At 37.6% G+C, this 22,800-nt stretch overlaps 1 protein-coding gene across 5 annotated transcripts in view; it reads left to right on the forward strand.

The window, feature by feature from the left end:
* LOC150084661 (regulator of G protein signaling 7-like) overlaps nucleotides 1–22,800 on the forward strand; it is a 759,190-nt gene that overhangs the window by 262,125 nt on the left and 474,265 nt on the right. For all 5 annotated transcript variants that reach the window (XR_016547071.1, XM_090375401.1, XM_090375402.1 and 2 more), the window contains exon 4: nucleotides 13,119–13,225. Coding sequence is in view for 4 of the 5 variants with exons in the window: in XM_090375401.1 (XP_090231527.1) it covers nucleotides 13,119–13,225 (107 nt within the window). In the remaining variant the exon portion in view is untranslated. The remainder of the gene's footprint in view (nucleotides 1–13,118; nucleotides 13,226–22,800) is intronic.

The raw sequence follows: 22,800 nt of genomic DNA on the forward strand, positions 1-22,800 counted from the left end.
GATGGGATACACTTAAATAGAAAGGGTGCAAGAATATTTGCTGATGCTATCGAGGCAGTGTTAGGTGGGTCGGAAAACTGCTAGTTTGGGGGGATACAAAGACTAATAGTTTAACAGTAACCGCAGGCAGAGGTGAAGGTGATTCTTGCACAACTTCTATTAGAATAAGAAGCGACCTGGAGCGAGGGGTGTTGGGGGTTTCAGGGACGGATGGCAGTCATCATGGAATAGTTGGGTATATGGGATGTGTTAGGGTAACAAGGAATAGGCATAGAAGCATGTATGCTTGCATGTATACCAATGCTAGAAGTATAGTAAATAAATTTGATGAATTTGAAGTGTTGGTCAAGACATCAAAGGCGGATATTGTTGGGATAGCAGAGACGTGGTGTCACAAAGATATAAGGAATGCAGAACTAGAATTTGGGGAGTACAATGTGTACAGAAAGGATAGACAAGACAGAAAGGGAGGGGGTGTTATGCTGTTAATTAAGAAAAACATAAAATCAAAGGAAGTGCACCCAGTTAATATAGATGAACAGTGCTCTGTTGAGTCAGTTTGGTGTGATAAGCACTGCGAAAGGAAGAATAAGAGTAGGAGTGTGTTATAGGCCTAATGACTTGAACGAGTACAATGAACAATTGTACAGAGAAATAGAGTGCACCAGTAAATCAGAATGTCTTATAATGGGGGATTTTAACTTCCCAGATATTGACTGGAACTTGTGGGTTGGTCACTCACACACTAGTCAGACTTTTGTGGATTTATTGGATGATAGTTTTCTGCAGCAGCATGTTCGAGAGGCAACCAGAGAAAGTAACACTCTTGATCTGGTTATCAGCAGTGATCATTCGTGTATTAAGAATTTGCAGATAAAGGAACCACTAGGTGGCAGTGATCACAGTGTGCTGAAGTGGGATTTACTCAAAGAGGTAACTACCGTCAGGGGGAAAGGAAAGGGTTTTTGCTTCCGTAAAGGGGAGTACAGTGGTCTCAGACAGTTTTTAAATTCTGTACAGTGGGATCAACTGACGATGTTACAAACAGTAAATTCTAAGTGGGAAGCATTCAAAGAATTAATCGTGGAAGCTACTAGACTTTATATACCGATTAAGAAATATCGTTCAAGGTTTAGGCCTAAATGGTTATCAAATGAACTAATGAGACTCGTGACAGAGAAGAAAAATGCATGGGATGCATATAAATTATCAGGTGACGCAGAAGCCTGTGGCAGATATAAGCTAGTCTGTAATCAGGTCACAAAGGAGGTTCGGCAGGCGAAGGCGGATTACGAGAAATCTTTGGCAAAAGATGCTAAGAAAAACAGCAAGGATTTCTTTACTTATATAAACTCTAAAAGGAAGGGGATGAATATGATTGGTCCACTTGACATCGATGGTTCGACTGTTGATGATCCTGCTCAGATAGCAAACAAACTGAATGAGTATTTTGCATCTACATTCACACGTGAGGAATTATTACAGTTTGAAAATGGAAGAAGGTTATCAAATTGTAGCAGTGTGCTTAATGATTTTGTAATAACTGAGAGCAAAGTGGAGGAGAAATTGTTGAAGTTAAACATAAGAAAGGCACCTGGGGTGGATGGGATCTATCCAGTTATTTTAAAATAGGCGGCAAAGCAACTAAGCAAACCCTTAGCCATAATTATGAGAGCATCCTTGGACTCAGGGGAAGTTCCCACGGACTGGAGATGTGCAAATGTGTCCCCAATTCACAAAGGTGGATCGAAGGGTGACACGAGTAATTACAGACCAGTTAGTTTAACTTCTGTTCCGGGTAAAATAATGGAGTCGCTGGTTAAAGATGCATTGCAGGATCATCTAGACAAGACTGCAGCAATAATTCAAACACAGCATGGGTTTGTTAAGGGAAAGTCTTGTCTGACAAATTTGATTGGTTATTATGATGTGGTCACAAAGGAACTGGATGCAAAAAATAATTTTGATATCATTTACTTGGATTTCAGGAAAGCTTTTGACACTGTTGCGCATGAAAGACTACTGTACAAATTGGAGCAGAATGGTATTAAGGGTAAGTTGCTACAATGGATAAAAGGATGGTTAAGTGGGAGAAGACAGAGGGTGGTAATCAATGGGTGCTGCTCTTCGTGGACTAATGTTATTAGTGGAGTCCCACAGGGTTCGGTGTTGGGTCCACTGTTGTTTTGTGTATTTATCAATGATATTGATGAAGGTATATCAGGCTTAATGTTGAAGTTTGCAGATGACACAAAGGTTGGCAGGGTTGTTAATGACAGTAATGGCAGTGTGCTACTGCAACAGGATCTAGATAATTTGGGCAGATGGGCTAAGAAGTGGCAACTGAAGTTCAACCTTGACAAATGCAAAGTACTGCATATGGGTAGAAGTAACCCCAGAGAAACGTACCAACTGTGTGGTACTACACTTAAGGTGGTAGAAAATGAAAAAGACCTGGGAGTAATTGTGCAGTCAGATATGAAGTTTTCTGAGCAGTGCAGACAGGCTGCTAGGGCAGGTCATGGGGTTTTGTCAATGATATATAGGAATTTTGCTAGCAGGGAAAAGGAGGTGATTGTCCCTCTGTATAAGGCAATGGTCAGGCCACGCCTTGAGTACTGTGTACAGGTCTGGAGGCCTCATTTTAGGAAGGATGTAGATTTGCTTGAGCGTGTACAGAGAAGAGCAACACGATTGGTGAGGGGAATGAAGGGATTCACTTACCAAGAGAGGCTTAAGTTCTGCAAATTGCAGTGGCTGGAGACTAGGCACCTGCGCGGTGATCTGATTGAGGTCTATAAGGCCTTGAATGGGTTGAGCACGCTGAATTCTGATGGGATCCTTCCACTTGTTCAGATTACCAACCTACGGGGACATCAGTTCAAATTAAGAAAGGACAGATGTAGAATAGATGTGCGGAAATTTGCCTTTAGCCAGCGGGTGGTTAATTGCTGGAACAAACTTCCATCTGTCGTTGTAGAAGTTGATAGGTTAAATAAATTTAAGGAGTAACTGGACAGGCATTTGGAGGGAATGGTGTGATTTTTTTTTTTTTTTTTTTTTTTGGCTGATGCTGCATAAGCTCCTACACTTGCTTTCTTGCATCATGTGCCACTACTACTACTACTACTACATGTTTCATTAGTTCATCTGACATCCATTTAGGCCTAAATCTTGAACAATACTTCTTTGTTGGTATGAAAAGCCTAGTAGCTTCCAAGATTAATTCTTTGAATGCTTCCCATTTTGAATTAGCTGTTGGTAACATCATCAGTTGGTTCCACCATATAGAATTTAAAATGGGAAGCACTACTTCTTGAAGTATCACGAAGAATCATTACTGATAATCAGGTCAAGAGTATTACTCCCGCTAGTTGCCTCCCGAACATGGTGCTGTAGAAAACAATCATCCAATAAATCCACAAAAGCCTTGCTAGTGTGTGAGTGACCAACCCACAAATTCCAGTCAATATCTGGGAAATTAAAATCTCCCCCCACCCTTTATAAGACACTCTAATTTACTGGCCCACTCTATTTCTCTGCACAATTGCTCATTATACTCATCAGATTCATTAGGCCTATAACACACACCTCCTCTCATTTTTCCTTTCCCAGTGCTTATGTCACACCAAACAGACTCAACCTTGCATTGTCCACCAACATCAATTGGATGCACTTCCTTAGATTTTATGTGTTTCTTAACTAACAGCATAACCCCTCCTCCCTTCTTGTCCTGTCTATCCTTTCTGTACACATTGGATTCCCCCAATTCCAGTTCTGCACTGCTCATGTCTGTGTGACACCATGTCTCTGATATCCCAACAATATCTGCCTTTGACGTCTTGACTAGCACTTCAAGCTCATTGAATTTATTAACTATACTCCTAGCATTGGTGTACATGCAAGTGTACATGCACCTGTTTCTACTCTTAGTTACCCTAACACAGCCCATGTATTTACTTGTTCCACTATGACTCTCAGCAGTCCTGGAAATTCCCATTGTCTTGCTTTCCAGACTGCTGTTCAATTGCATTTCAATAGAAGTAGTGTAAGAATCACTTTTACCTCTGCCAGGGGCTACTGTTAATCTATTAGTCCGTGTACCCCCCCCAAAGTAGCCGTTTTCTGACCCACCTAACTCTGACTCAAATAGCATCAGCAAATATTCTTGCACCCTTTCTATTTAAGTGTATCCCATCCCTGTAGAAGCAGCCTCTCCTGTTAACAAGCACTGACCAGGCTGAGTAAAATTCTACCCCTTGAGCCTTGCACAATCTCTCCAGGGCCGAATTGATCGACAAGGCTCTCATAATATACTCCCTCCTATCGTGTCTGGGCAGAATTGCTTTCTGGGCAGAATTGCAGACAGAATTCAACCCTAACTCACGGCTTTTTTTTCAACATTGTCTTGTACTATACTTGTTAAGTAATTCTGCCGGTCTCCTACTCTTAATATCATTAATTCCAACTTATACAAAAATATCACCCTTTGTGCCCTTAAAGGATGATATCTGCCTTACAATGTCATCAACCTTTGCCCCTGGCAGACATACCCTGGTCCTGTTCCATCTGTCCTTTTTGCACAATATGTTCCCTGACAATAGTGTCACCTACAACTAGTTCCTTTGGGACCAGCGCATTCTGCCTTGGGGGTTGCCTCTGTGTTGGCGCCTCTGTTGACAGGTGGGCAGGAGCAGCAGTGCATATCACACGCTTCTTGATTAGACCGGGGTTCGAGCCCGTGCCCACCAAATACGGAGGATGCGGAAAGGTCAGGGAATGACCACCACATATCCCCGGAGCAATATGGCCTTAGTTGCTAATGCTCCTAAAAAACAAATAACAATAAACAATAGCCTCTGTTGCATGATGTTCAAGTGCAAGCTCTGGCATTGATGTGGGCAGCTGAGAGCTTGATGGGCCCTGCAGTTTAAATGCTATGAGGGCATTCACCCTGTCCTTCAAGCTCTCATATAAGCCCATAACAATGCCGAGTTGGCGCCTGATTTCCTCGCACTCCTTACATTGCGCACACACACACACACACACACAAAGACATTCCCCTTGGCAATATCATGTCCCAATCCTCATTGTTACACAAACATCAAATAAGCAGTGCATTTCAATAGACTGTGATTAAGAGGACAACTGCCCCCCCCCCCCCTCAGTTCTCCCTTGAGCCACAGCACTTCCACTAGTTTAGCCTCTTGCTTTCCTGCTCTGGTCTGAGTCATGATTTCTATTCAAGTTCAATAAAATTCCAATACAAAATATAACCCTAAACCTATATCCCAATGCAGTTATAACTATAGATATGTATTTCGGTATCGAATATTATCTCCGAGTTACGTTATATGACTTTCTTATCCCCTGTCAACTTATATGTATTAATTTATGATGTTACGTTTGTAATAACTAGATCGCTATATTTATTTAGTTAAAAAAAGTACAATTCAATTGACAATGAAATTTAATAAGATTAATAAATTTTACTGATTAATTAATACGACTATACTGGTAGGCGCCTCCGTAGCTAAGTGGGCAGGAGCAGCAGTGCATAGCACACACTTCTTGATTAGACTGGGGTTCGAGCCCGTGACCACCAAATATGGAGATTGCGGAAAGGTCAGGGAATGACCACCGCATATCCCCGGAGCAATATGGCCTTAGTTGCTAATGCTCCTAAAACCAAATAACAAACAAACGACTATACTGGCTATCTAGTTTTCCATTAAACCTTACGCTAGCACACATTGTATTGTATAACAATGTCGGCAAATTACGAACGGTTTATCTATGGACACGAGTTGTTATTTATTTTCCAAATCACGCTATCTAAATTCAAAATAAACCACGGAGCTTTACTAGGTCTATAAGCTACTTATAGAAAATAATTTAATCTACAATTAAGTCAATAAAGCGGCTAAGTATAATTAAAAACTTTCATTTTTAGCTTCAAAGCCTGTCCACACGTGGTTTGATACCCTTACCGATACTAAGTAATAACCTACAAAATCTCTATCTAAATTCAATTTAAACTAAAGTATTATCACTAGGAATATAAAGCAACTCTAAAAAATAAATTAATATGCCAATTTAAGTCAATAAAAAAGCAAAAACTTCCCTATTTGCTGGTGCTGTAAAAACTTTGCCTGTTCACATGATCTTACTGTAGATCGTCCTTCAAATGGAGATAAGTTTTGTTTGTGCTAACTATTTAAATGAAAATGACTCGGATAGCTAGGTGAGAATATCACCCTTTGTAAAAGAGTCTGGTGCTGGTAAACAAATTGAGATAGCTCACTGTCTGAGAAACAGATTTAGAAAATATTGGTCATGTAAATATCTAGTATCTTCTAATTAAGTGTGATTATAATTTTATAAGTATGGTAGTTAAATGTGTATATATTTGTTTATACAATATTGTTAAATTTTATTTGTTGTTTTTATATTCAGTTCATAACATATATGTTTTCTTGGGAGTTTTAATAAATTTTGCAACCATTGCTGATTATTATCTCATTACAGTCATTTAATCTTTGTTATTTTCACATGGTCAGAACAATCAGTAAGATTTCAGTTTTGTTTTCATGAAAGTTCAGTTTCTGTGGATAGATTAACATCACAATTTTGTGCATTGAATCTCTAAGAAATAATTACTTTTTTTTTTTTAATATATCTTTCATCTGTTTCAATATGAAATATATTTTCTCTAATAATAAAAAAGAAATTATAAAAGCTTTATTTATCAAATTTAATTTAAATTATAAGTTGTAGACTTTTCCTTTCATTTCTCTCACTGCAATGGATGAGCTCCTTGCAACAAGTCATCCTTCTTTTCTGAAAAATGAAGTCCCTCTTCCTCTTGTTTGGCAGACAACACAAGATGTACAACTACTTTTATTTCAGTGGTGAAAGCAAATGATAAATACTTTATAAAAGCATTTTTTCCAACTTATGTAGTTTGCATAGACTTGCCAGCAATAAAATAAGGAAGTACCATCACTGTTCTCAATTGGCATTGCTTCAAGCAAGCAACTCTCTCAACCTGTGCAAAAGGTATTAGCAATTAGTAGAGGCATATAATGCAAGAAAGCAAGCTTATATAACATCAGACAAAAAAAAAAAACCCTTCCCATTTCACCCATCCATTCACTCCAAATGTTGGTATAGTTCTTCTGCCTTGAATTTATTTAAGCTGCCAACTTCCCCAACGACAGATGGAGGTTTCTTCCAGCAATCAACCACCCACTGGCTACAGGCAAATTTCTGCACCTCTGTTCTACAACTGTCTTTCCTCAGTTTTAATTTATGTCACCTCAGGTGAAGAATCTGAGAAAGAGGAAGAATCTCATCAGCATTAAGCTTGCTCAACCCATTCAAGGCCTTATACACCTCAATCAGATCACCTCTGAGGTGCCTACTCTCCAGGCATTGCAATTTGCAGAACTTAAGCCTTTCTTGATATGCTGAAGTGCTTCTCTAACAAGTGACTCCATTATTTTCCCCAGAACAGAAGTTAAACTAATAGGTCTGTAATTACTCGTCACCTTTCCGTCCCCCTTTGTGTATTGGGGATACATTTGCACATCTCCAGTCCATGGGGACCCCTTTCCCCGAGCCCAAGGATGCCCTCGTAATCATGGCATATTATCAATTCTGTTGTTTAACTTCAACAATATCTCCTCTACTTTGCTTTTAGTTATTACAAAATCATTTAACTCCCTGTTAGAGTTTGATAAGCTTCTGGTCTCCATTTCCCTACAGAATTTCTAATGTGTGAATGTAGATGCAAAATAGTCATTCAGTTTGTCAGCTATCTGCGCAGAATCATCATCAATCGAACCATCTATATCAAGTGGACCAATCTGATTCATTTCTGTCCTTCTAGAGTTTGCATATGTAAAGAAATCTTTACTGTTTTTCTTTGTAAAAGATTACAAGAAATCTTTTGCCAAAGATTTCTTGTGATTTCTTGTAATCTGCCCTTGCTTGCCTAACCATCTTTGTGACTTCAATACAGGCTATCTTATATCTACCATAGTCATCTGTGTCCTCCTGATAATTTTTTTGCATCGACATTCACACATGAGGAGTTATTCAGTGAGGGGAATGCCAGAGGTGTATTCAACTCTAGCAGTAAGCTAGAGAATCCTGTAATAACTGAGAGTAAAGTGGAGGAGAAATTGTTGAAGATAAACACAAGAAAGGCACCTGGGGTGGATGGGATCTATCCAGTTATATTAAAGGAGGCAGCAAAGGAAGTAAGCAAACCCTTAGCCATAATTATGAGAGCTTCCTTGGAATCAGGGGAGGTACCCATGGACTGGAGATGTGCAAATGTGACCCCAATTCACAAGGGAGGATCAAAGGCTGACACAAGTAATTATAGACCTGTGAGTTTAACTTTTGTTCCCGGAAAATTAATGGAGGCACTGGTTAAAGAAGCACTGCAGGATCATCTAGACAAGACTTCAGTTATAGTTCGGACACAGCATGGTTTTGTTAAGGGGAAGTCTTGCCTGACCAATTTGATTGGATACTATGATGCAGTCACAAAAGAACTGGATGCAGCGAATAACTTTGATATCATATATTTGGATCTTAGAAAGGCTTTTGATACTGTTACACATGGAAGATTGCTGCACAAATTGGAGCAGTGTGGCATTGGAGGAAAATTGCTGCTATGGATAAAGGGGTGGTTGAGGGGGAGAAGAGAGAGAGTGGTAATCAATGGACACTGCTCATCGTGGACTAATGTTATTAGTGGAGTCCCTCAGGGTTCAGTATTGGGTCCTTTATTGTTCTCTGTATTTATAAATGATATTGATGATGGTATATCAAGCTTAATGTCCAAGTTTGCAGATGATACGAAGGTTGGCAGGGTTGTCAAGGACACTACTGACACTATGCTGCTGCAACAGGATCTGGAAAGGTTGAGCAGATGGGCTGAGAGGTGGCAAATGAAGTTTAACATTGACAAATGTAAAGTACTACATATGGGAAACAGCAACCCCAGAGCAATGTATCAACTCTGTGGTACTACACTGACAGTGGTAGAGAATGAAAGGGTCCTGGGGGTGGTTGTGCAGGCAGATATGAAGTTCTCTGAGCAGTGCAGACGGGCTGCAAGAGTAGCTCATGGTGTATTGTCAATGATATATAGGAATTTTTCTAGCAGGGATAAGGAGGTGATTATTCCCTTGTATAAGGGAATGGTCAGGCCACACCTATAGTACTGTATACAGGCCTGGAGGCCTCATTTCAAGAAGGATGTAGAGCTGCTGGAATGAGTACAGAGAAGGGCAACAAGATTAGTGAATGGAACAAAGGGGTGCTCTTACGAAGAAAGGCTTAAGTTTTGCGAATTACAGTGTCTGGAGACTAGGCACCAGCGAGGTGATCTGATAGAGGTGTACAAAGCCTTGAATGGTTTGAGCATGCTCAATGCTGATGGGATTCTTCCTCTTGCTCAGAATAATCACCTGAGAGGGTATAAATTCAAATTGAGGAAAGACAGATGTAGGATAGATGTGCGGAAATTTGCCTTTAGCCAGTGGGTGGTTGGTAGGTGGAACAGACTTCCATCCCTTGTTGTGGAAGTTGATAGCCTAAATAAGTTTAAGGCTCAGCTGGACAGGTATTTCGAATGAACAGAGGGGTGAAGTGGAAGTGGTTATTTTTTATTTATTTATTTTACTTTATTTTTTTTTTTTGGCTGATGCTGCATAAGCTTGCTTTCTTGCATCAAATGCCTCTACTAATGCTAATGCTAATGATATTTACTTGTCACTGAAGAGGAATGCAGCAGACCTTTAGGTTAATTACAAAGTTGTTATATTCAGAGTGTTACTCCTGAATATAACAACTGTACCCACTAATGCATGGATGTGGGTGGGAACTAATGATCAGATGAGTAACTGTTAAACTTTATTCTCTTTCAACAGTTGCATTGTAGCCTATCATAAGCTGTTTTTTTTTTTTTTTTTTGCTAATTTAACAAAAATAGCAATGTCACCTTTATATATAGATGAATATAAAATAAGATTAATAGGAACAAAAAAAAAAGTGTCTGATGTTTATATGCTAGTCCTTTCATAAAAATAGATCCAATATATAATATTAAATGCTATTAATACCATTAAACTATCTTTTGTATGTTGGAATATTACATAAGAGAGGTGTAAACGTTAAAATCAGTAGGAGAAATTAGGGTGGGCAAAGTATAGTGAGATGGAGAATAAGAAAGAGGAATCCCCAGGCACAAAAGGGAAATGAGGATAAGTGTTAATTGTAGGAGGAGAGATCATTGTCAATCAGAAAGTTATCCTGTCCTGGTTGACCAAAGTTAGCATTTAATTCTACACAGTTAGAGCTCTTCAGCATCAATAATGTTCTGCTTCTGGAATAGTCAGGATGGAAAGTGTTCCTGCCTCAGGGAAGCCTAGGGGATTCTGCTCTAGACAAATTATTAGGGCCAACAATATCATGATAGAGGTCTCATACCAAAGAAAGCAGCACCTGCTCCCATCTCACCCTTGATGGGAGCAGGTCTAGGATCTGCAACAAAGATCATGCCCCTACCCCTCCTCAGGGCATGAAACTAGTGAAAGAGAGCTTCTTTATCTATTGAAAGTTCAGATTTGGTAGAACAGATCTGAACTGTTGATGTCTTGCTCTTGATCCTAGGGCTAGTGAAATCCCATCTTATTAAGTGATAAGATAAGGTTAGGTAAGTTTTATTTTGTGATTCTGTCCTTTAGAGAGTTTGGGAGCTAGCATGAGGGAGAAATTTTCCACTGCTCCTGCTCTGTCATACAGGGGCAGCTGTATCCTACCCCAAGTGGTTGGGATTAGCTGTAGTGGGGTTTAGTTTACCTAGTGATTCTGCTCTCTTGAGGTTTGGGACTAGCATGATAGTGATTTTGTTCAGTAATCATGTCCATAAAGGGCCAGTATTATCCTACTCAGGAGGATAGGATTAGCAATAGTAAGATTTGATTTTCCTTGTGATCCTGCCCCCTAGAAGGGTTTGGACTAGGAAATGAGGTAATTTCTACTGGTGATCCCAGCATCTATTGTCTGTTATGGTGCAACCCAGCATATTAGGGCCAGCATCCCAGGAGACTGGGGTTGGCATGGAAAAGATTGTTGGATGGCTCGCCTGTCATATCATTGCTGCAAAACATTAGCTATTAGTAGAGGGAGAAGGGTTCTCAGTTGGTCAGTCTGCACCTATGAAGTGTGCATAGGGTCCCTTTTTGTAAACTTTTTTTTTTTTGGTGAAAATAAAGCACGAAGCTTTAGCCTTTGCTTGATTGTGAGGTGTGACTCCTATGCTTTTAATTACCAAGAAATCCCAGAAATGTGGGATCCACAAGTATTAAAGTGCTGCGACTTTTTGTTTCTTTCCAATAGTTCAGTTTTACTTGATGATATAAATATGTTAACAACTAATTAAGAACTATTCTTTCCATAGAAAATAGGGGAAGAGTGAAATGTAGTAGTGTTTTTTGCTATCTAGATAATACTTAATATCATGGTAGCATGCCCTCTACTTCTTCCCCTCCCCACCAATATTTATACTCAAGTGATTGCGTCTGCCTACCTAATCTGAAAAGAATGTGAGGCCATTACAGGAAACATGATGTAAAAACTGAGAGCCATTCTAAAAGAATAGTTCCTGATATTCTTCAGTAAGTGGCATTATCACTGGAATAAGGCTTATTTAGTCATAGTGTTAACTATGACTAAATAAGCTAGTTAACTATATTTAGCTAGTTGACTAAACTAGTTAGCTATGACTATGACATAATGTTAACCCTTTCAAACCTTGAAAGGGTTAACATTCCAGTATTGTGCAAGTAACTCGTAATTCTGCTTGTGTGTTATTGAATATCTAAGAATTTTTTGATAGGCATACTTTACAATACATCAGAAAACAAACAGCTTCAAAAATATTTATTATTGTATTTTGTATAGCTGACCAGTTAGGAAAAAACACTCTGGTTGGGGGGGGGGGGCATGGCTTACATAAAGGAATTGCCCATTACAGATAAGCTGAGTGAGTGTTTGCTTAATTTTGGGTTGGATTTTGCATATAAGTATGTAAACATTTCTGCTGCCACTGCTCTACAGAATGCTCCAGTTTAAAATTCCAGTGTGACTTCTCCTCATGTGTGATTGTCATATTGCATAAGTCCTTTTCTAAGCAGTCAAACTATAAAAAAACTATGAATGCATCATTATTATTATTACTAATTTGTAAGGAATTTGTTGGGCTAAAAGGCTTGTTAAGTAATAAAAAAAAAAAATGTTTATTGTTATTATTAGCTATAGGGTGAAAGGAAGCCTGAGGCTTATGCTGCACCAGCCAAAATAAAAAAAAATTTTTAAATCCCGAGTTACCCTGAGAGAGAGAGAGAGAGAGAGTCAAAAGTAGAAGGGAATCAATCACCAAGAAAGAGAAGAATGATGATATCCAGCTCAAGACCCTGGGTGGGCCAAGCCCATACTCACCAGATGTGAGCCCCTGGGGTTAAATACTCTAGGATGACCAAACAGTCAGAGGAGTTCACAAGTTAGACAGAATACAAGAAACAGCACCATATTTAGAAATCACGGGCTTGAACCCCGGTTAATCAAGGCACATATACTTATGCACCTGCGCACCTGACCACTTGGCTACGGCGGCCTAAGTTTTTCAGGTTCAAATATAAATTGAATAAGGTTTGTAATTTTTTATGTAAAAAAAAAAATTAGTTGAAATACAGCAGTTGGCTCCAGCTTTGTACTCCTGGCTCGAATTTGGTTTTGCCTTTTGATATATATATTTTTTTTAATTAAAGTTTATGCAGGCAAAAAAAAAAAAAAAAAAAAAAAAATATGTAGAAGCACCTAATTTATCACTTGTTTCCCATTAGGAATTATAACAAAACTTTTAATGTTGACTAATTTCCTCAGAAATTTGCTCTCTTTTTCATGTACCATTTCAAAGATTAAAAATAAGTAGAAACAGGTGTACATACCATTAATTAATGTATACATACCATGAGAAAGAGGTGTTATCTCCACACTTACCTTATTTTATTTTTGCACTTTTGATCTTTGTTTTTCAGCGGAAGCTCTACACCTAGCTCATTTGATGGCAGCTCATGGGTACTTTTTTCCCATTGATGATCATGTGCTTACTGTTAAGGCTGATGGCACATTTTACAGGTTTCAGGCAAGTAATGTCCATTATAATAATTTTTTTTTAAAATACAGATTTCATTATTCTCATAGCTCCTACAGAATATTGTAGAGTGGTGTCCTCCAGATAACTTGTTGCTCATGTTGATATAATATATATCAATATAATTAATCCACCACCATCAGGCTGAGATGAAAATTCTACCCAAGGGCAAAAAAGAAACATTTCTTATTTAAAAAAAAGTTCTGCTATATCTTCAGCACTTAGTAAGAGTATTTTCCATATAGTGCAAGGAAGCCACCGGCTTTTGCTGCACATGCAAAAAAATACAATGAAACAACCAAGTAGATAAGAAAACAAATTATATGCTTCCCTCCTCACACAGGTAAGTAACCAGCAGACCTTTGAATTTATTCAAACTGTCAGACTCAACTACCTGTGAGGGCGCAACTTGGTCCAGCTATCAAACACTCACTGGCTAAAAGAAAACTTCTTACAATCTAATCTAAACCTCAAGCCCTATAATTTGAAAATGCCCCTAATTCTGGAATTGTTTAGAATAGTGATAATTCCACCTTCATTCATTTTACTATTCCCTCTCAGAGCCTTATAAACCTCAATCAGATCACCTCTGAGGCGTCTGGTTGCCAAACTCTGTAGCCCACATAATCGGAGTCTTTCCTCATACGGTTGTCCTTCTGCCGATCTTACCATTCAAGTTGCCCATCTTTGGACCCTTTCAAGTAACTCGACCTCTTTTTTCAAATGAGGTCTCAATACTTGAACACAGTATTCAAAATGTGGTCTCACAATTGCCTTATACAGTAGGATTATAACCTCCCTATCTCTAAAGAATAGCATTTGATAAATCATCGATAGGACCCCATGGGCTTATATATGGGGTTAGAGCTCAGGGCAGTCGTACCTTTTCCTTGCAGTATTATTAACCAGCCTATTTCTTATTCTGGGCACTAATATCTGTTTTAGGCATTATTGACTTCTGCCCTTCTCTCTCTCTAAAGTGCAGAACCTTACACATTTTTATATACTTCGCCATATTTTCATTTTGTGTGTGTACACACACACAACTGTGGTGGCTACGTAAATTGCATCATCCTCTTAAAGTTTTAATATTGCATCACCCTCTTAAGGTTTTAATATTTCATTAGTAACTACCTCTATAGTTAAAATTGCTACATAAAGAAGCTATTACATTAACTTGTAAGACTTATGTGATATTGCATAATCATTCTGATATTATAGTGGTATTGCATCGTATTATGCATAAAAGCATCCACCCACCCACCACTATCTGTCTTCACTTCCTATATGATATTGCATACACTCGGTTATCTCCAAAGAAGAAAAGCAAAATTATTGCTCTTGAGAGGGAGGTTTTTCTAGTCGATATATAGCTGCAAAAGTTGGCTCTAACCAGTCTCCGTCAAGGTTACGTAAAAAAAAGAGGATACTGGAAATATAAAAAAAAACAAAACTTTTTTTTTTTTTTTTTCAGAGGAAGTCTCCATACTTGAAAATATCATCCCATGTTTAATGTTATTACAATTAATTAATTATAATATTATTACAGTTACAATTTAATATTATTTTGTTATTGCAAATGAAAAGAGTACATAATTTTTTTATTATTCTTCCCATCTATGGATCAGCTTGTACATATTCCCAGTCAGGATTGGTGTTATAATTAGGCCAACTAAGCAGCCACCTAGGGAGCAGACCTCAGTGGGGTGCAGTAGTGACCTTTGAGGGGCACAGTTTTATACAATTATTTTTTTTTAACCCGTGTAAAAAATGCAACTGACAATTTATATTTTTAAATTTAAAATAAATACCACAACAGTGCTATGAATTATAATTAATTATTAAGTCTTATAAAAATTTTCTATGATCTGTTTTTTTTTTCATCCTTTTTATATGTTGTTCCATTTTTCTTTTTGAAATTTAGTCATTTTTTGGCTAAGAAAAAAAATCTCTTATTCTTCTCAGTTGCCAAAATGCATTGTTTACAGCTGGATACATTATATCATGTTGTCATCAAATGAGTAACAGCATCTTTGTGAAACTTTCCACATTTTATTTCAGTATTTAGCGTTAGCATTAGTAGATTAGTAGAGGCATATGATGCAAGAAAGCAAGCTTAGACAGCATCAACCAAAAAAAAAAACCCCTTCCCATTTCACCTATCCATTCGTTCCAAATGTTTGTCTAGTGTTGCCTCGAATTTCGTTAAGCTATTAACTTCCACAGCAACATGTGGATGTTCATTCCAACTATCAATTACCAGTGCTGGCTAAAGGAAAATTTCTGCACATCTATTCAACAACTGTCTTTCCTCAATTTCAGTTTATGCGTCCTCAGGTTTGTAATCTGAGCAAGAGAAAAAATCGCATCAACATTGAGCCTGCTCAATCCATTCAAGTCCTTATACACCTCAATCAACCTAGATTGCTTTGCAGGTGCCTAGTGTCCAGATGCAATTTGAAGAAATTAAGCCTTTCTTTGTAAGAGCACTGCTTTGTTCCCCTCAGTAGTCTTGTTGCCCTTCTCTGTACTCATTATAGCAACTTTACATTCTTCCTAAAATGAGGCTTCCAGACCTGTGTGCAGTATTCAAGGTGTGTCCTGACCATTGCCTTATACAAGGGGATAATCACCTCTTTATCTCTGCTCGCAACATTCCTATATATCATTGACAAGACCCCATGACCTACTCTGGCAGCCTGTCTGCACTGTCAGAAAACTTCATAACTGACTGCACAATTACCCCCAGGTCTCTTTCATTCTCCACTAACCTGATTATAATACCACTACATTTCTCTGGGGTTACTAATACCAATGTGCAGTACTTTGCAGTTGCCACTTCTCAGTCCATCTGCCCAACTTTTCCAGATTCTGTTGCAGCAGCATACTGTCATTACTTTTATTAACAACCCTGCTAACCTTTGTATCAGCTGCAAACTTTGACATTAAGCTTGATATACCTTCATCAATATCATTGATAAATATACAAAACAACAGAGGGCCCAACATCGAACCCTGGGGGATTCCACTAATAACAATAGCCAAAGAAGAGCAATGTCCATTGATTACCACTCTCTGTCTTCTGTTCAACCATTCTTTTATCCATTGTAGCAACTTGCCCTTAATGCTATACTGCTCCAATTTGTACAGTAGCGTTCCATGTGCAAAAGTACCAAAAGCTTTCCTGAAATCCAAGTATATGATATCAAAATTATTATTTGCATCCAGTTCCTTTGTGACCATGTCATAGTATTCAATCAAATTGGTCAGACAAGACTTCCCCTTAACAAACCCATTCTGTGTCTGAATGATTACTGCAGTCTTCTCTAGATAATCCTACAATGCTTCTTTAACCAGTTACACCATTATTTTCCCTCGAACAGAAGTCAAACTAACTGGTCTGTAATTACTTGTGCCACCCTTTGATCCTCCTTTGTGAATTGGAGATACATTTCCACATCTCCATTCCGTGAGTGCTTTCCCCTGAGTCCAAGGATGTTCTCATAATTATGGCTGAGGATTTGCTTACTCCCTTTGCTGCCTCCTTTAATATAACTGGATAGATCCCATCCGCCCTTCTTATGTTTAACTTCAACAATTTCTACTCCACTTTGCTCTTAGCTATTTAAAAATCAAAATAACTCCCTATTAAGGGTTTGCTAAACATCTGACCTTCTTCTCTTTAAATAACTCCTCATGATTGAATGTAGATGCAAAATAGTCATTTAATTTGGCAGCTATCTGAGAATGATCATCTACAGTCAAACCATTGATATCAATTCGACCAATCTGATTCATCCCCTTCTTTTTAGAGTTTATATAAGTAAAGAAGTCTTTGTTGTTCTTCTTTGCATCCTTTGCCAAAGATTTCTCATAGTCTGCCTTCACTTGCCTATCCACCTTTGTGACTTGATTACAGACTAGCTTATATCTGCCATAGGCTTCTGTGTCACCTGATAATTTATATGCATCCCATTCATTTTTCTTCTTTGTCACAAATCTCATTAGTTCACCTGACATCCATTTGGGCCTATACTTAGAACAATATTTCTTAGTTGGAACAAGTAGCTTCCAAGATTAATTCCTTGAATGCTTCCCATTTAAAATTGGCTGATGGTAACATCATCAGTTGTTCCCACTGTATAGAATTTAAAAACTGTCTCAGACCACTGTAGTCACCGAAAGCAAAAACCCTTCCCTTTATCCCTTATGGTAGTTACATCTTTAAGTAAATCCCACATCAATACACTGATCACTGACACCTAGTGGTTCCTTTATCTATAAATTCCTAATACATGAATTATCACTGCTGATAATCAGATCAAGAGTGTTTCTCCCTCTGGTTGCCTCTCTAACATGCTACTGTAGAAAACAGTCATTCAATAAATCCACAAAACTCTTGCCAGTTTGTGAATGACCAACCCACAAGTTCCAGTCAATATCTGAGAAATTAAAATCTCCTATTATAAGACACTCTGATTTATTGGCCCACTCTATTTCTCTGTATAATTTTTCATTATACTCATCAGAGTCATTAGGCCTATTACAAACTCCTACCCTCATTTTTGCTTTCCCAATGCTTATATCACACCACACTGACTCAACACTGCTCTGCCCATCTATTTCAACTGGATGCACTTCCTTAGATTTTATATTTCCTAACTAACAGCATAATCCCTCCTCCCTTCCTATCCTGTCTATTCTTTCTGTATACATTGTACTCCCCAAATTCCAATTCTGCATTCCTTATATCTGTGTGACACCATGTCTCTGATATTCCAACAGTATCCACCTTTGATATCTTGACCAGCACTTCAAATTCATAAAATTTATTTACTATACTCCTAGCATTGGTGTACATGTAAGTATACATGCACTTGTTCTTACTCTTAGTTACCCTAACACAGCCCATGTATTTACTTGTTTCATGACTCTCAGGAGTTCCCGAAATCCCCAACAACTTGCTTTCTGGGCTGTTGCTCATCCCAGTAGAAACAATGCAAGAGTCACTTCCACCTCTGCCTGTGGTTACTGTTAATCTGTTAGTCTGTGAATCCCCCCCCCCCTCCAAGCTAATAGTTTTCCGACCCAACTAACATTGCCTCGATAGAATCGGCAAATATTCTTGCACCCTTTCTATTTAAGTGTATTTCATCCCTGTAGAAGCATTCTCTCCTGTTAACAAGTACAGACCACACTGAGAAAAATTCCACTGCATGAGCCTTGCACAATCTCTGCAGTTCCAAATTGATTGACAAGGCTCTCATCATATACTCCCTCCTGTAATGTCTGGGCAGGATTGCAGATACTTTCAAATTTAACCCTGACTCGAGACTTTTTTTCAACATTCACCTGTACTTGTTAAGTAAATCCACAGATCTCCTACGCTTAATGTCATTAGTGCCAATATGTATAATGATATCATCTTTTGTGCCCTTAAAAGATGGTATCTGCTCTATGTCATCTACTTTTGCCCCTGGCAGACATACCCGGGTCCTATTCCACCTATTCTTTTTGAACAATATATTTCCTGTTTCCCTGACAATTGAGTCACCGACAATTTTTTTTAGATTCAAATCAAGAAACTTCATCATTTTGTTAGCCTATGAATTTGACTGCACAGTTATTTCCAGTTATTTTTATTATTCATACAACACAGGAAAATTCCAAATTTTTAGTTTTACTTTTTAATTCATTGTAATCAATAAATGGGGAAAAAAATTGCACATTAAATTATGAAGATATCATAAAATACAATAAATAAACTGTAAATACAATACAGAAAGAAACTAAAGAACACAAACAACAAAAAGTACTATAAGGAAAAAAAAAAAAAACCTAAACATTTTTTGTATTCAAATTGAGAATAGGGGCACATTTGTGTATAGTAGTAGTAGCGGCATGTGATGCAGGAAAGCAAGTGTATGAGCTTATGCAGCGTCAGCCAAAAAAAAAAAAAAAATCACACCAGTCCCTCCAAATGCCTGTCCAGTTCCTCCTTAAATTTATTTAACCTATCAACTTCCACAACGACAGATGGAAGTTTGTTCCAGCAATTAACCACCCGCTGGCTAAAGGCAAATTTCTGCACATGTATTCTACATCTGTCTTTTCTTAATTTGAATTTATGCCCCCTTAGGTTCATAATCTGAACAAGTGGAAGGATCCCATCAGAATTCAGCATGCTCAACCTATATAAGTATTAAGCTAGGCATGTGCCTAGGAGTTTCCAGTATTTGGGGCCTCAGAAATACATAAAATTTTGTAGCCTATGGGGAGGGGCCTCAAAATCCTGCAGCACCTTAGTGACCCAAATTGATGTAAATGTGTTGCTAATTAAGAAACATGATATTTGACACTCCCTCACGTCACCTTCCTCTGCTTTTTGTTAATTCTATGTACAGTTTTTGAGAAAATTCTCTCACTTGGAACTGAAGTTACAATTATGTAAAATCTGCTTTTGATTAATTTGAAAAGCATGGGATAAATGAATTTTTTTCTTTCCATCGTAGTAATTTTAGAAGATTTAATAGATTTCATGTTTTGAAAAGGGGGCTGATAATTAAATACAGTTCAATTTCAGCACTTCTGGATTCTCTATAACTTTCTATTTGAACAAGATGTGTCACAGTTGATTCAAATTCCTGCCAAATCGAGCTGGATTTATTCATCTATTTTAAAGATTGGGATGATTTATATGGTTGGATCTAGTTATTTTGTTTTAACTTGGTATATCAGCTGTTGACATTGGTGCAATGACAGTTAGGTGACTATGGGTCTGTTCACCAACTGAAGATATTAAATTATGATGGAGTCAATCATTCAACTAAATTCAGTGACTTGAGTCACAGAATTGAGTTACTCACTCACTAGCCAAACATTATAGTGTTGTTCTTCAAGATATAACTACTGCCAAGGGTAAAGGGAAAGGATTTTGCTTTAGTAATGATTACCAACTGCAAATTCTAAATGGGGAGGCATTCAGGAAGTAATCATAAAAGCTGCTATGTTTCAGATTAACTGATGAGACTAGTGACAGAGAAGAAAAAATGCATGGAATGATTATAAATTAACTAGGGAAACAGAAAGTAAGTCAAACTAAGACTTATTATGAGAAGTCTTTTGCTAAGAATGTGAAGAAAACTAGCAAAGCAATCTTTGCTTATGTTAACAATAGATGGAGAGGGATTCATGTCACAAGATATGAATGGCATAACCATTGATAATCCTGTTCAGGTTGCTGACAAATTGAATAAATATTTTGCATCTATGTTCATGCACGAAATTTTAGGGATAGGAATAACAGAAGTATATCCAGTTATTAGCATTAGCATTAGTAGAGGCATATGATGCAAGAAAGCAAGCTTATGCAGCATCAGCCAAAAAACACCTTCCTTTTCACCCCTCCATTTGTTCTAAATGCCTGTCCAGCTCAGCCTTAAATTTATTTAGGCTATCAACTTCCACAACAAAAAAATGGAAGTCTGTTCCACCAATCAAGTACCCACTAGCTAAAGGCAAACTTCCACACATCTATTCTACAACTGTCTTTCTTCAATTTGAATCTGTGCCCCCTCAGGTTCTTAATATGAGCAAGAGGAAGAATCCCATCAGCATTCAGCTTGCTCAACCCATTCAAGGCCTTATACACCTCAATCAGATCACCTCTCTGGTGCCTACTCTCCAGGTACTGCAAACTTAAGCCTTTCTCGGTAAGAGTACCCCTTTGTTCGTTCCCCTCACCAATCTTGTTGCCCTTCTTTGTACTTGTTCTAGCAACTCTACATCCAGTGGTGGGATTCAGCTGGTTCGCACCGGTTCAGCAGAACCAATACCTAATTTCTTGTTGGGTTCGGCGAACCGGTTGTTAAAATGGCACTTGTGATCAGGGTTCTCTCTAAGGTGGGCGCCTGGTATTATGTCGTATTTAATCTGCATAGCCTATGCCATTTATTAATTCAGCAAGAAATTTTCGTTTAGTATCGATAAAATGAAGAAAATGTATGTTCAGATGTATGAAAATGTATGTTTACTGGTGTTTATCAATGGTATAAGCATAGTGCTTTGGTTATAAAAGTTATGATATGACCACACGTGGACAGAACCAGTAAAAATATTCAAATATATAGGCACATATCCACTCCTGTTCTATAATATATTAAAATAAAATATTTTTAAAATTTTTTGCAGTAGCCCTTAAAAGGATGAAAAGGCAACAGAGTTTGAGAGATTTTTTTCAATAAGAAACCAAAATCAGAATTTGTTGTATTAGAATTGGCCTTGGATTCAGTTACATCACCAACAATTTTCGTTGAACTAGTTGAATTGGTAAAACAAGATGCAGAGACAATGTGTTCTTCAGTTATGGAAAATTTAAATAATGTTGGGCTTACTAAGAACTACCTAGAAAAAAATTAAATAGGATTTTTCTCTGATGGTGCCAGCGTTATGCTTGGGAGAAAATCTGGAGTGAGCACCAGGATTGCAAAAGAGTTTCCAAACATAATATGGCGCTGCTTAAATCATCGCCTCCATCTTGTTTTAGATGATTCGATAAAGGAAATAAAGCAAGTAAATCATTTTAAAATATTTATTGATAAGATATATACTATTTTTCATCAATCCAATAAGAACCAAATTGAACTTTCGAAAATATCCGAACAACTTGGAATTGAAATTATAAAGATTGGTAGAGTTTTGGGACCAAGATGGGCTGCCTGTAGTTTAAGGTCAACCATAGCTGTGTGGCACGCTTATCCAGCGCTACATCACTATTTTTATTCAAATAAAAAGTACTTAGGTATGGCTGCCCGTCTTGAAAATATATATTTTATAACTTATTTGACATTGATGATTGAGATTTTAAACGAAATTTCTCTTCTTTCAAATGCACTGCAAGCAAGAAATATAGACATAATAAAGGCTGAAAAACTCGTGATAAGATCTATTAAAGCATTTCAAATGCTTGGAAAGGAAAAGGGTCCATATTAAAAAAAAGTTGATGAATTAATTACTTCAGAAACCTTCAAAAATATAAAATTTGTAGAAAATCATCGATTTGTTGGGCTTCCTCTGGAAAGACTTTTAGAAAACTTCGTAACGAATTTGAAAAAAAGACTAATGGATTGTGAATATTTAAAAGCAAGTTGTAGCCAATTTCAAGATAGGAATAAATTACAATTTCTCAATTTTTTGGAGCCAGATTACTGGAATATTGAGGAAGTACTAGTTCCATGGAAAGCAGCTGAAGAACAATTGCTCGTATTTAATGAAATTTTTAATTACCAAATTGATATTAATGATTATCGAGATTTCGTGGAAAACGTTTTAAAAAATTCCCAGAATTATGCAATTCCTGAAAGTGTTCAAAGAGCTAAAAATATTGTCAGAACAATTGCTGTAAGTTCAGTAGAAGCGGAAAGGGGGTTTTCAAAGATGAACATAATATGTTCAGAGAAGAGAAGTCGCCTAACTGTTTCTAATATATCAAACACAATGATTATTAGTCTAATCGACCTACCTCTAAAGGAATGGGATCCTACTCCTACAGTGAAAAGATGGTTAAA

This window comes from Mastigoproctus giganteus, chromosome 6 (assembly GCF_048544385.1).
Source record: "Mastigoproctus giganteus isolate SK-2022 chromosome 6, ASM4854438v1, whole genome shotgun sequence".
Classification (NCBI taxonomy): Eukaryota; Metazoa; Arthropoda; class Arachnida; order Uropygi; family Thelyphonidae; genus Mastigoproctus; species Mastigoproctus giganteus.